At 36.8% G+C, this 16,162-nt stretch overlaps 1 protein-coding gene and 1 long non-coding RNA gene across 2 annotated transcripts in view; one reads left to right on the top strand and one right to left on the bottom strand.

Annotated features, from left to right (window-relative positions):
- Nucleotides 1–16,162, top strand: part of LOC127839947 (ZZ-type zinc finger-containing protein 3-like) — a 432,333-nt gene that overhangs the window by 7,120 nt on the left and 409,051 nt on the right. The window contains exons 9-12 of the mRNA XM_052368341.1: nucleotides 3,549–3,743; nucleotides 4,420–4,548; nucleotides 5,334–5,434; nucleotides 6,018–6,130. Of these exons, the coding sequence (XP_052224301.1) occupies nucleotides 3,549–3,743; nucleotides 4,420–4,548; nucleotides 5,334–5,434; nucleotides 6,018–6,130 (538 nt within the window). The remainder of the gene's footprint in view (nucleotides 1–3,548; nucleotides 3,744–4,419; nucleotides 4,549–5,333; nucleotides 5,435–6,017; nucleotides 6,131–16,162) is intronic.
- On the bottom strand, nucleotides 14,795–15,618 carry LOC127837985 (uncharacterized). The gene is made up of 2 exons (XR_008029581.1): nucleotides 15,512–15,618; nucleotides 14,795–15,207 (listed from the first exon to the last, which is right to left on the bottom strand). It is a non-coding gene; the product is annotated as an uncharacterized LOC127837985 (long non-coding RNA).

Raw genomic sequence — 16,162 nt, 5'->3', positions numbered from 1 at the left:
TTTATTTGAATGTTTTGTTTGAATGAATTGTCTTCTAAATGAATATCCAGTTCAGCGTAATCTTGAACAAAACTGTAAGCCCATGCATTAAGCCCCATTTACCCCAGTGAGACTTAGATCAGTATCAGTGTCAGAGGAGGCTGATGTGAGCACAGGATCTTCAATCTGGTGTATCTTGTGTTTGAATCCCAGCCTTACCACAACTCGTGCGTACATTGTCCTTAAAAACTTCCACAGACATTTTTGCCCTCAATCTGGTTCATGTACAGAAGTTTCCATGCAATAAAACACACAACAACTGCAATACTTTAATCAATAGTAGAGGGATTATGGTCTTTAGAAAGTTTTTCATTGTGTACACCTTGTGGTGGTTAACCCTTACATCTCCTATGCTTGCACAGGTAAAATGTCACTAGGTTAAGTGGCATTTGTTGTATGAATGAAATCTATTAAATACAGCTAATAATCCTAACAACAAACGGTATAAGTAATTCTTTTGAAGTTATAAAATAATTCCATATATTTGCATTTGGTCAACAGAGCAGATTATTTAATTATTTAATGAACCAATAATACCACCTGTTTTTGCAATATTTCCCATTGACGATACCACCTGTTTTAACAATATTTCCAATTGACAATACCGTCTGTTTTTACAATATTTACCATACCACCTGTGTTTACAATATTTCCTATTGACAATACCACCTGTTTTAACACTATTTCCCATTGACAATACCACCTATTTTTACAATATTTCCCATTGACAATACCACCTGTTTTTACAATATTTCCCATTGACGATACCACCTGTTTTTACAATATTTCCCATTGACAAAACCACCTGTTTTTACAATATTGCCCATTGACAATACCACCTGTTTATACAATATTTCCCATTGACAATACCACCTGTTTTTACAATATTTCCCATTGACGATACCACCTGTTTGTACAATATTTCCCATTGACAATACCACCTGTTTTTACAATATTTTCCATTGACAATACCACCTGTTTTTACAATTTTTCCCATTGACAATACCACCTGTTTTTACAATATTTCCTATTGACAATAACACCTGTTTTTACAATATTTCCCATTGACCATACCACCTGTTTATACAATATTTCCCATTGACAATACCACCTGTTTTTACAATATTTCCCATTGACAATACCACCTGTTTTTTAGCTCACCTGATTGTTCAGGTGAGCTTTTGTGACCGGTCTTTGTCCGTCGTATGTCCGTCCTTCGTTAACATTTGCTCGTAAACACTCTAGAGGCCACATTATTTGTCCCATTTTCATGAAACATGGTCAGAAGCTTTGTCCCAATGAAATCTCGGCCGAGTTCGAAACTGGGTTGTGCCGGGTCAAAAACTAGGATACTAGGTCAAAAAAAAAGAAAAACCTTAAAAACACTGTAGAAGTCACATTTCATGCCCAATCTTCATGTAACTTTGTCAAAATGTTTGTCTTAATGATATCTTAGTTGAGTTCAAAAGTGGTTCCGATCCGTTGAAAAACATTGCCGCCAGTGGGCGGGGCAGTTTTCCTTATTTGGCTATAGAGAAACCTTGTAAACACTCTAGAAGTCACAATTTTTGCTCAATCATCATGAAACTTGGTCAAAACATTGGTTCAATTGATGTCTCGGACGAATTAAAAAATGGTCGAGATCGGTGAAAAAACATGGCCGCCAGCGGGCGGCGCATTTTTCTCTATATGTTTATAGTGGCAGTTTTCCCTGTTTGGCTATAGAGAAATCTTGTAAACACTCTAGAAGTCACAATTTTTGCCAAATCATCATGAAAGTTGGTCAAATCATTGCTTTTATTGATATCTCGGACGAGTTTGAAAATGGTCGGGATTGGTGAAAAAACATGGCTGCCAGTGGGCGGGGCATTTTTCTCTATATGTATATAGTGAAAACATGCTAACACAGTAGAAGTCACATTTTTGGCCCAATTTTCATGAAATTTGCTCAGAACATTTGTTTCCTTTTTACGAGAGTTGAGTTCAAAAATGGTTCCGGTCAGTTGAATAACATGGCTTCTGGGAGGGGGACAGTTTTCTCATTATGCCCCCCCCCCCTTTCGAAGAAGAGGGGGTATATTGTTTTGCTCATGTCGGTCCGTCCGTCCACCAGATGGTTTCCGGATGATAACTCAAGAGTGTTTATGCCAAGGATCATGAAACTTCATAGGTACATTGATCATGACTCGCAGATGACTCCTATTGGTTTTTAGGTCACTAGGTCAAAGGTCAAGGTCACGATGACCGGAAATAGTAAAATGGTTTCCGGATCATAACTCTAGAACACTTATGCCTAGGATCATGAAACTTCACAGATACATTGATCATGACTCGCAGATGACCCCCATTGATTTTCAGGTCACTAGGTCAAAGGTCAAGGTCACGGTGACCCAAAGCAGTAAAATGGTTTCCGGATGATAACTCAATAACGCTTATGCCTAGGATCATAAAACTTCATAGCTACATTGATCATGACTCGCAGATAACCCCTATTGATTTTCAGGTCACTAGGTCAAAGGTCACGGTCACGATGACCAGAAAAAGTAAAATGGTTTCCGGATGATAACTCAAGAACGCTTAGGCCTAGGATCATGAAACTTCATAGGTACATTGATCATAACTCGTAGATGACCCCTATTGATTTACAGGTCACTTGGTCAAAGGTCAAGGTCAAGATGACCCAAAATAGTAAAATGGTTTCCGGATGATAACTCAAGAACACTTATGCCTAGGATCATGAAACTTCATAGGTACACTGATCATGACTCGCAGATGACCCCTTTTGATTTTCAGGTCACTAGGTCAAAGGTCACGGTGACCTGAAATAGTAACATGGTTTCTGGATGATAACTCAAGAACGCTTATGCCTAGGTTCATGAAACTTCATAGGTATATTGATCATGACTCGCAGATGACCCCTATTGATTATCAGGTCACTAGGTCAAAGGTCAAGGTCACAGTGCCAAAAAACGTATTCACACAATGGCTGTCAAGGTCACGGTGACTCAACTTAAAAAATGTTTTCTGGATGATAACTCAAGAATGCTTACGCCTAGGATCATGAAACTTCATAGGTATATTCATCATGACTCGCAGATGAAATAATGATGAAACTTGACCAGGATGTTTGTCTGGACAATATCTAGGTCAAGTTTGACATTTGGTAAAGATTGAATGAACCGACTCCTCTCAGGTGAGCCAACTAGGGCCATCTTGGCCCTCTTGTACAATATTTCCCATTGACAATACCACCTGTTTTTACAATATTTCCCAATGACGATACCACTTGTTTTTACAATACTTCCCATTGACGATACCACCTGTTTTTACAATATTTCCCATTGACAATACCATCTGTTTTTACAATATTTCCCATTGCCAATACCACCTGTTTTTACAATATTTCCAATTGACAATACCACCTGTTGTACAATATTTCCCATTGACAATACCACCTGTTTTAACACTATTTCCCATTTACAATACCACCTGTTTTTACACTATTTCTAATTGCCGTGTGTGTGCTGGTTGGTAGCCATCGTCACCACCGCTACAACAGGATGTACTACAACTCCACCTTCCTTGCCTCTGTCACTCCACCGGTGTTCATGACAGACAACGACGACGACAACTCCCAGAGCTATGAGGGCAGTGTCACATCGGGAACTGAGAACTGGGATGCCATGGCAGACGAGGACTTCTCTGTGAGTCTAGTGTTTTTATAAAGATCAACTTGAGGCCAGATAATACCCATTTCAGTATCTCTTATGGAGCAAAAAACATTTTGGTGATTGGTTCTTAACTTTCAAGTTTTTTTGTATCCATTATTTAACAGTGTTAGTACATATTAAATCAAAGGGGAACATGGACACCATTTTAACATGGGTTGATTATTTATTAATTTGTGTCAGTGTAGCTCACATGATATTAAAAACTTAGTAGATTTAAACATCATAAGGTGTTTGGTGGTGGGAAAGAGTAGGAAACTTGGTAAACCATACAATCAACATTGCAGGAGTATATATTTGTATTTCTTAAGGTTAATGTAGGCTGTTATTCCTATTGCTTATATCATTTCCCTACTACCAGTTGCTAGGGAAGGCAGAGGTGGGGCTATTTTGGAATCACTTTGTTCCCTTTGTCAGTCGGTGGGTCTCATACTGTCGGTTGATCTCTCCAGGCATGCCATTTATTGAAGCACAGTGAATCATTGGTTCAAAATTAGCAGAACACAAATATTTAGGATGGAGTTTCCTATCATTATGGTCTTGTTGTTATTTGTTAAAGAAGAATGTTCTAAGGTTCATTTGATGTATCGTGTATGTCATTTATATGGCTCAGCATGTATGAATAAAAGCTTGTCAATGTTTGTGCTCCCAGGATGACGAAGGGTTTCCGTTAGAGTTGAGAGGAACAGAGGAGTACCAGGAGCTGCTGAGGCTGAAACAGCTGAGGAACAGAAAGATCATGCAGAGTGCTGAGAACATGACGGAACATGTCGGATTCAAGGTAATAAATACTGTAACGCTGTTTGTCTACTCAAGGTAATACAGAACATGACGGAACATGTCAGATTCAAGGTATTAAATAATGTGACGCTTCGTGTCAAATTCAAGGTTATAGAGAACATGACGGAACTAGTCGTATTTAAGGTATTTAATAATGTGACGCTTCGTATCGAATTCAAGGTAATAGAGAACATGACAGAACATGTCAGATTCAAGGTAATAAATAATGTCTAGTCTAGATATATGCTGGCCACATATGTCGTAAGACACATTTTTGCATGACATGGGTCATAAATACATGCGTTTTTATATAGACATTTATTTAAAACAATGCAATAGTAGCCCTTTAAAACAAAATAATAGCAGCCTAATAAAGAAACAGTGTAAATGTAGATCTATCAACGAAATTGTATCTGCAAGAACAATATGGGATACAATTTAAGTTGTTTATTTTAATAGAACTCAGGCTAATTTTTTCCCTTATGTACATTTACACAGGAATAATGATATAGGGTAATGACTTAATCCTTTTCCACTCAGCTACACACATTGACATGTTTGTAGTCACTAAGAAAATCATATTAAATATATACGTACTTTCTTATTAGATTCCTGTTTAAAAGGCTTCATCTCCAACCCTAAGATACTGATACCTGAGCAGCAAACCTCATAAAACCTGAACAGACTGCATGTTACTTGCACGTTGTTCTGGTTTTATGCTGTTTGCACATAGCCATGTTCACTTTGCTTCTGATCGCAAAATGTGTAAGATGACGACTGTTTCAGTGCGACAGATGCGAGTGTGAGCCTATAGTCGGTACTCGCTGGCACTGCATGGATTGCCCACCAGACCTCGCAGTGGACTTCTGTGATGAGTGTGTCGACAGGTAAGGCCAATATATCGAGCTTGGTTCTGGGAAAGCTCTGCGAATTGCATGTGCAGGAAGTGTTGTCCTAGATTAGCCTGGGCAGTTTGCATAGGCTTATCTGGGACATTTCTTTTCGTCTTAACTGGATTGGCATTTAGAAGAGACTCCCTCTAAACAGAAGACTCCATTACAATCGAAAATGTTTTCCTGATTATTCTGTGTAGACTTCTCAGGCTTATCTGGGATTACATTTTATGCACATGTTTAAGCCCAGTTTGCGTAGAACAAAGCTCATATAATAAATATAACCTTCATCAAAATGGTTACCACTCTAAAAATTTTAGTACTCCTACTTCAAATCCAATCCGAATAAAAAAAATAGGTTGTATATATTGTTTCTTTTGTCATAAAATCCATGTCCTTCAAGCAAGTCTTTTGATAAAAACAAAAAAACAATGTGATGTTAATAGTATTTTGAAACAGTTTTAATAACATGTTTCAGTTAAAACTTGGTGAACACTTTTGTGTTGTGATGTTAGCTGATAAATGTTGAGAATCCTGTGATTGGTGAAAATATCATCTCCTACTGCTCTGTTTCCAGTGGTTATGAGTCGCCCATGCACAACTCCAGTCACAGGTTGAAGCCCAAGAGGTCTCTGGAAGGCGCAGACTCTGGGTTCCGTGACACGGACTACATGGGGTTCCTGCCTGGAGGTTCATCTACAGGGTTCAACTATTTGGATCCCAACTACATGCCTGCTAGCTGAACACTGGACCCCAACTACATGCCTGCTAGCTGAACCCCTGACCCCAACTACATGCCCGCTAGCTGAACCCTGGACCCCAACATGTTTGCTTGCTGAACACTGGACCCCAACTACATGCCCGCTAGCTGAACCCTGGACCCCAACTACATGCCTGCTTGCTGAACCCTGGACCCCAACTACATGCCTGCTAGCTGAACCCTGGACCCCAACTACATGCCTGCTAGCTGAACCCTGGACACCAACTACATGCCTGCTAGCTGAACCCTGGACCCCAACTACATGCCTGTTAGCTAAACTCTGGACCCTTACTACACGCCTGCTAGCTGAACCCTGGACCCCAACTTCATGCCTGCTAGCTGAACCCTGACCCCAACTACATGCCCGCTTGCTGAACCCTGGACCCCAACTACATACCTGCTAGCTGAACCCTGGACCCCAACCACATGCCTGCTAGCTGAACCCAAGACCCCCACTACATGTCCGCTAGCTAAACCCTGGACCCCAACTACATGCCTGCTAGCTGAACACTGGACCCCAACTACATGCCTGCCAGCTGAACCCCCTACCCCAACTACATGCCTGCTAGCTGAACCCTGGACTCCAACTACATGCCTGCTAGCTGAACTCTGGACCCTAACTACACGCCTGCTAGCTGAACATTGGACCCCAACTTCATTCCTGTCTAGCTGAACCCTGGACCCCAACTACATGCCTGCTAGCTGAACCTTGGACCCCAACTTCATTCCTGTCTAGCTGAACCCTGGACCATAACTACATGCCTGCTAGCTGAACCCTGTGCCCCAACTAAATGCCTGCTACCTGAACACTGGACCCCAACTAAATGCCTGCTAGCTGAACCCTGGACCCCAACTACATGCCTGCTAGCTGAACCCTAGACCCCAACTACATGCCTGCTAGCTGAACCCTTGACCCCAACTACATGCCCGCTAGCTGAACCCTGGACCCAACTATATGCCTGCTAGCTGAACACTGGACCCCCACTACATGTCCGCTAGCTGAACCCTGGACCCCAACTACATGCTTGCTAGCTTAACACTGGACCCCAACTACATGCCCGCTAGCTGATACCTGGACCCCAATTACATGCCTGCTAGCTGAACCCTAGACCCTAACTATATGCCTGCTAGCTGAACACTGGACCCCAACTACATGCCCGCTAGCTGAACCCTGGACCCCAACAACATGCCCGCTAGCTGATACCTGGACCCCAACTGCATGCTTGCTAGCTGAACCCTAGACCCCAACTATATGCCTGCTAGCTGAACACTGGACCCCAACTACATGCCTGCTAGCTGAACCCTGGACCCTAACTACATGCCTGCTAGCTGAACCCTGAACCCCAACCACATACCCGCTAGCTGAACCCTGGACACCAACTACATGCATGCTAGCTGAACACTGGACCCCAACTAAATGCCTGCTACCTGAACTCTGGCCCCTAACTACCTGCCTGCTAGCTGAACCCTGGACCCCAACTTTATGCCTGCTAGCTGAACCCTGAGCCCCAACTACATACCCGCTAGCTGAACCCTGGACACCAACTACATGCATGCTTGCTGAATCCTGGACCCCAACTACATGCATGCTAGCTGAACCCTGGACCCTAACTCTATGTCTGCTAGCTGAACATGCAGTGCTAGAACATGCACGCTAGCTGACCTTTAATGATGAGAACGTGTATTATGAACACTGACAAACACTGTTGACAGTATGCAGTTGTTAAAGCATTATTATTTTCTTGTTGTTTTAGATCAAGGTCTATTTTTAGGTCTGATTACATTTAAGCGAATTTAAATATACATCACTTCCGCACACATGAACCCCCTATAACAAAATTATGGTTATTGAAAATAAATTATATGACTTTTTTATCTTTAAGTGTTCCAGCACAGTGGCAGAGGATACAAAATAGTATTTAATTTTATTTGCTCACCTGAGCACATTGTGCTCATGGTGAGCTTTATAATTGCCTTTTGTCTGTCATGTGGCATGTGGCGTCAACATTTGCCTCGCTAGCACACATTTATTGCCCAATCCACATGAAACTTGGTCACACAATTTGTCCCAATGATATCTTGGAAAAGTTCGAAAATGGTTCCAGTTGGTTGAAAAACATTGCCGCCAGGGGGCGGGGCAGTTTTCATTTGGCTATAGTAAAACCTTTTTAACACTGTGAAAGTCACATATATAGTTTAATCTTCATGAAATTTGGAAAGAACATTTGTAATAATGATTTCTTGGGCTGCAAAGAACAGGTCAGTTCCTGTGTATCTTGGGTAAGCGACTTTGGGCCTTTCAGGCCCTCTTGCTTTGATTTCACGTCCAAGCATAAAATAAAACTGGATATTTTAGCAATTCAGCAATATAAGAATCGTAGTACATATATATCATTCACTTGTGAAGACAGTGCATAGTGTGTGTTTTCGTTGTTGTATTTTTGAGATAATTATAAAGACAAAGCAAAGTGTTGTTCGGGTTTGATCTCACAAAATCACTGTGACTCTGTACAAAATTTGTTTCTCTACAGGTTTTAAATGTTAAAAAAGGGTTTATGTGTGTATGATTGAATGTCGCACTTGAGAGAATTAAAAAAAAATTATTTTAAAGATGAATTTTTTCAAAGAAAGATTATCGGCAAAAAAAGAAAGAATTTTGTTGAAACAAAAAAAATATTCATATATTTATTTGTTCGTATTTGGTTTACATGATTTCAAAGCATAAACATTCTCTACAGCAAGTTCATGTTTACTTGTTATTTATTTATATTGACTTGACATATCAATTTATGATGAAATTAAATAGCTTTTTGATTAGAAATTTAGCCTTTTGTTATTTCAGGGCAAATCAATCGTGTCCGAAAATTTAGATATGGAAAATATTCAAAAATTCCAGTTTTCCCGAAAATTAAGAGACAAAAGTTAAATGTCCGAAAATTATAATAATATTGAAATAAAAGCATTAAATCAATGAACAATAGTGTTTCTTCTTTAAAATAAAAACAACTTCACAGCTTTCCTTACTTGCCTGAAATGATACAGAACAAAAAAGGAAAAACATTTAACATACTGCTCCTTAAAGGGACCGTCCAACAGATTTTGGCATGTATTGAAGCATGTCATTAAATGCTTTATATTGATAAATTTAAACATTTGACCTTAAAATCTCCAGTAAAAAAACAATTATACATTTTTTTTTAATGAAAAAAGTAACCCTCAACATGGCTCGAACCACTGACCCCTGGAGTAAAAAGTCTCCCGCCTAGACCACTCGACCATCCATGCTCATGCTTAGAGCGGATGTATTTTTTAACCTGTATATGCAATCCTCGTAGTTTCCCAAAATATAACTACAACAACAGAACTTTTAAAATTATTCAATCGTTTTGCGTCGCACGACGCTTTATAATTATCAGGTTTTCAAATCATCAAAAGATGCATATAATGGATATTTTAGAGCATGGTAAATGGTCAGTATTATTATTTCCTCAAAAATATTAAAACAAAAACGAAAATGTGCGAATCTGAAACAACTTTCTTAATTTTGTCAATTTACCAATCTGTTGGACGGCCCTTTTAATAGGAAGATGTGATGTAAAATGCTGTTGGATGAGTTGATTGTTTTCTACCGGTATACATGGTTATTTACCCAATCACGCAAATGGTCCATTGCCCTCAGTCATGCGTCTCCCAGGTTTTATGACCTTAATCCGTTTGTAAAACCCCATGATCAAAGTGTCACAAGATAAGCAAATAAAGTGCCGAACTCTGGTAAAATAGCGCTGTAAAATATACTGTCAAAAAATTAGAGTCATTAATGATAGACGAAAACGCGCATGTCTGAAAATTAAGAGTAACGAAAAATAATTATTTTAGCCAAAAAGGGGGAGTTCCGAAAACTAAGAGTAATTACGGTAATCAAAATAGCAGTTTATGTTAAAATGCATATACTGTTCTGGGAGAGTCTTTTAATACCGTTCCCCACTCAGCCCTAATACCTCTTTCTTTCAACGCACTCGCTTGCTTTATCCTTTTCGGTGTAAGTTATATCTAACTGTGATGATTTCTAAAAAGAAGACGTTTTTATCACTGATATGGGGATGTTCAAAACACGCCCAGGTCAGGGCAAATGTGAACCTCATGGCTATTACTTTAACTACTTTGTAGAGGAGAACCATACGATATCGTAAAGTCGTCCTCTACCAAGTTTATTCAAATTATGCCCCTGGGTGTATATGGCCTCATGTATTGGTTAAAATGTAAGGCAAACGTTTTCGTATTCCATTGATATATAATTACACCCTGGACGTTTTAATAAATAGGTAAGTAAATATCTTACAAGAGCAATACAATTGATTGCGCCACAGAGGCATGTGGTTCGCTGATATATCATTTTTATTTAACCTATCTTTCGCCTTATGTACATCTAAAGCAGACATGATATAAGAGTGCCAAGATGACCCTATATCACTCACCTTAGTTATTCATTTTATGTAGAATGAGAATATTGATTTTGTTTTGAATGTAGATGTATGATAAATAACGGGTATTAATGAACAGATATGAAGAGCAAAGAACATTTGCAGAAGAAATTCGATACGTAAGGCCGACCATACTCACGACCACTTAATTTAGCTCACTAGATGGTATTCGTTCACATTGAAGTCTAAGTGCCAAGAGCTTAAACACGTACATGCACATACACCTGGCCTGATACACACACACAAACAGTAATAATATACACACAAAACAATGATAAGAGAACATGTTTACAAACATCAACAAAAAGTGTAGAATTACATATTGGAATATAACAGATCGTGTCGTACACACATACATTTTGTATTTGTTTACTAAAAATGTATCAATACTTCATATGCTGTTTACAAATTACTTCCTAAGTATTCCCAAAATAGGAAAATCAAACTGTAGTAGTAGTAATACGCGTTATGCTTTTTTATGGATGAAGAATTTATTGATTCAGAATTATTATGTGTTATGTTATCTTCAGCCGCTTTATATATTAATCAAACACTCAATGATTCACACAAATTATCAACACTCGATAACATATTAAATATCTTTAAAATACTACCAATTTAATTCATTCACCCACTAAGGGAGCCTGGCAAGCATTAACACTGGTTATGAAAACTAATTAATAATAATCACTCCATGAAACTACAATTAACGAACTGGAATCAACACAATTATAATATATGTACAATCATTGAATAAATTATGAAAGCTACCATTTCATCATTATACATAGCTAAACGTACAAGCACTTGACACAATTTGATACGGGATACTGAATACGGTCAGCACTTATTTTGATTAATTTGATTAGTTTAATGTTAGGCTATTCAATGTAAATGTATATAGTGAACAGAAGTATTTTGATAAATTATATTCAACATTGTATAACATATTACTATGAATAAATTGTAAACATATTCTTATTAACAAATAACATTACTTATATAACTTTGAGCGCAAATAAGAGGCACTTATTGGTGACATTATCTGTCAACAAGTTTGTCCCAAACAATATTGATATATATTTCTAAGTACATAGCCTCATAGATAATGCCATATGGTGAACTTTTGAATGTAGACTATGAATATGTACAAACCATAATTATGATCACACACAATTAACTGGATTGACTCTTTGTTTGTACATACATCGATAAATAAATATTATTGGCATTCTTTCAACAATCAACCTGTACTAATATGGTATTTAAATTGTCATATTATGTTATAATATATGGTTTTATGGTTTAATTTCAGAATACATAAGGATTGAAGCCAATGAGTACACATACATTTAACACACAATCATCAATGTAGTCAACAATGTTTAATTACATACAGGCATATACATATATAATTTTAGCAATATTACTTAAGAATTAACAATAAAAGGAATGCACAACTCTCAAGACATGCATATTGAAAATAAACAGCATATTTTAACATGTATATATATTTATAACACATTGTACAGTAACGTACCAATTTAAGGATGTATATGCATATTGTAGAGTCGTATCTTATTCAAATAAACTTGAATGTTATAAGAATGTGTATACATATCGCTTGTATTGCTATTACTACAAATAGACATAGAGAATACTAGGTTAGCGTTGAATACAGAGAAGTTTATGTTGCGAGGCTTAGAACGCCGGAAGCGCGAGCCTTGGCGAGGGCTTTCGGTGTTCGAGCCGAGCGACATAAACTTCTCTGTATTCGACGCTAATCCTAGTATTCTATTTATCCCATTTGATTTTTTCAACGTGACATTTAACATAAATAGATCTAATGACCTTAACAATAATTTTAATTCAGTCATAAAAGCGCTTAAAATCTAACAAATGTAACCATGCGTAGTGATATACATGTATTTGTTCTGGTACGCAAAATAGTCTTTAAAAAATTCACACACAAACTGTTAAACAAGTAAAAATATCACCATGTGCCTACATTCAATTTTACGCAGTATGCGAATTTTAACACATTACGACCGCGAAAAGAAGATTTTATTTTACTATAATTCATTTTATTTTCGAAAGAAAATGATCAAAATCCAATATGGCGGCGATTGCTCCTGACAAAATGCTGTCGATGTCAACATACATGTACACCATCGACGACCTAGTTCTGGCTACCATAACTTTAAATGTCGCTTTTTATGATTTTTGACTGGCGCGACTTTGTACAGGTCTGTCAATGCTAAATAAACTGTACGCGTAAGTTTCTTTAGCTATCGAAGACCTTGACAATTTTGACGAGTAAACAGACAATCGCAGCGACTGACACTTTATTTGACAAAATATACAGGGCAATACGTTTTCCGACTTCGAACGACGAATTTAAGGACACGCAGAACGTGTTTTTATAGAATGTTGTGGGTATGCCGTGTGTGATCCGATGCATCAATGGCGCCCATGTTAAAATCATTTCCCCGAGAACAGGGAACGACAAAAGTACAAACAAAAATCAAAACACGTAAGAACTAGTATCTTACCTTTAATTATCCTTTAAAATCCATCTAATAATCCATTTAACTCAATAATTGACGATTTTGCATCTAGGGTCTTTAATAATTATTTTAGCATAGTTAAATAAAGACCCTTATGCCATTCTATCACTTTATTCAAATGCGTTTATGAACGCGATAAACTTTCTTCTTCGTCACACGCTACGTCATGTACTCTACATTACTGCTGTTCCAATGAACCGGAGCAGTTTATCTTATAATAGCCGTTGGTAAACTCGGTTGCATTTGCAGATTTCTGCATACAAACATAATTATGTTTAAACTTGCACAATGTTTTATTTATCTATGATAAGTGCCCTTATTGTACGAGAAAATAATTTAATATATAAATACACAAAGAATGGAAAACATTCCAGTACACAACAGATAAATGAGTAGAAAATACCCGTGTACAAAATGGGACGTTCCCAATTCCAGTGCTATTTTTACCATCTTATACTTTACACAGCTCTATGCCTAACGTGAAATAGGAAAGCAAACATAGCAGATTATTCATGAACTGTGCGATATGTGTATGGCTTGTTTTACATTCTTAATATTTAAGTTAAATGTCAAAAGTATATGCTTTGGTTATAAACAATGCACATTACACGAAATAAAGAAAATGTGATCAATTGACAATTCAGATATGTCGACATACAGTACATGTAGAAAACATGTGAAATAAGTCGCGTTTACAATAAATCGTCAAAAAAAATGGGGAAAATGACGCAATAAGTATGTCATTTTACGACGCCATCAATCAGCTGATTCATTATACGGATGGCGAAAAATTATGTCATATGACTAGATTAAAAGGTTGAAAGTCGTATAATTTTGAAGCTTAAGTTTTGTCGACTGAATCATTCAGTGTTAAAGTAAATATAAATAAAAAAATACTAAACAAAAATCGTGTAATTTTATATTTTATTTCAACATTTCTTTTGGTGAATATGTCATATATATATATTTTCTGCAAAATATGCACATTTTCTTTTAATGGGTGACCTTATTATTCGATCAATAAACCAAATAAAACAATATAGACCTAATTTTAGCGTATATCGCATGACGTCATTTAAAAAGTAGTCCGTGCACGCGACAGGTATATTCCACAGTGTTGAATACAAGCAAGTATATTCCACAACGTGTTATACCGTCAATGTCGCGATGAAAATGGGATAAAATAATATACGGAGCGAAACTATTGAAAATACAATTCATTCATCAATTTAGCTGCTTTAAAAATAAATGTTGCAAGATTTCTTATTGTTTTTGCGTTGTCAGTTTGTAAGATTTTGATAGATTTTAACATATTTGTGTGATTCCAATACTACCTATGTATAAAGTGTATATAATGTTCAGTTTCTGTTTATGCTATTTAGTTTTATCTTTATTAAGTGGATAACAAAAAGCATACAAAAATAAACCAGTTTCTGTAGTAAAAATGGCGTATGAACTCAACAAGACGATACTGCAATATACATCAAATGTGATACAAGTTCATCATACCATAGTTGTGCTAGATTTGTATAATTAAATAAGTAAATTAGTGCAGTATCTTTTATTTTACCGTAGTTATTCAACAATAATAAAATCAGATAGGTAAAGTTACCTTTATGATCGGTATGTTTATAGAACAAGAGAACATTTTTAGTTGATTTTTCAACGCAAACATGAAGGCATTTTCACATGACACTTGATCCATTGTTTGTTGCTGGGTTGCCAACGTATGTCTATGATTCTGTCATGTGGGGACTTAGATCCTAATTTCAGATGTACGCATTGAAATGTTAGCTTTCTCCGCATGGGTATCAATTGTTCTTTATTGACTGTGTATGTTTGTCAGGTTTTCAGCTGCTCAGTGTTGTCTTCGTCACTTTGGGCTGATAATAATTTGTATCGCTTGTTTGTGCACTGTCAATTTTGTATACAGTTGTATAAAACTGATGTTCTTCTTTGCTAATATATAAAGTATATTAATTTATTAAATGTACCATGAATTTCAATAAAGTTACATTGTGTTAAAACTACAATGTAATATATTTACATTTTCTCACTACATGTTTTTTGTTACGTAACTGTTTGTATAACAATGATTTTTGCATTACTTTAATAACAAACTTATAATGCACACACATTTAAAAAATTGTACGTACCAATTTGATTGGTATGTTAATCACTTTGGAGTTCCTAATGTACATATTAATGTATAAGCACTTAATGCACGAAAATGAGTGTTCAAAGACAAAGGTGTTATACTCACTTCATGACATTTGCAGGTCGTCATAGAAGTTAGGGTTCGTTGAATTTGGCGACAAGTCGTCGTACGTTTCGTGAGAAGACGACTCTCTGTTAGCACGAGTTTCTCCAACAAATCTTTAAAATAAGGGGAATCTGTCCTAAAGTCTTTAATGTGTAACATGACTTTAAGTATGGAAAACGTTTTGTACATTTGCATTGATTGCTCTGCAATGTGATACTCGACACGGCCTGAGATTATTCATAGAATGTGCACATTGTGTGTTTATCTATAATACATGTAAAGATAAGCAATCACATGGTCGAAAATAGAGTTCAGTATAAACTACATGAATGTATATGCACCGAATTCTAGACAATTACCCAGTAAAAGCGCGTTTTACAGCTTAGAGCGATACGCGATGTTCCAATAAAAAAGCCACGCTTTGCAATGAAAATAAGTCACGAACTCAAACGAGAAAACACGTACAGTCAATTGATAGAAAAGTATCACGTGGTGATACGTACACATATGTTTATATTGTTAAGCGGTTTATACTAAAATAATTATGATATATAACTTTCAATAAATTATATAATTTCATAAATATGTCAACATTTTCTGATATTTGAAACGCGTCTTTATAATACAAATTCGGTTGAAAATTTTATGTTC

Source organism: Dreissena polymorpha, chromosome 7 (assembly GCF_020536995.1).
Source record: "Dreissena polymorpha isolate Duluth1 chromosome 7, UMN_Dpol_1.0, whole genome shotgun sequence".
Taxonomy (NCBI): domain Eukaryota; kingdom Metazoa; phylum Mollusca; class Bivalvia; order Myida; family Dreissenidae; genus Dreissena; species Dreissena polymorpha.
Note: the sequence above shows the minus strand (reverse complement) of the source record. Positions and strands in the feature narration are given on the sequence as shown.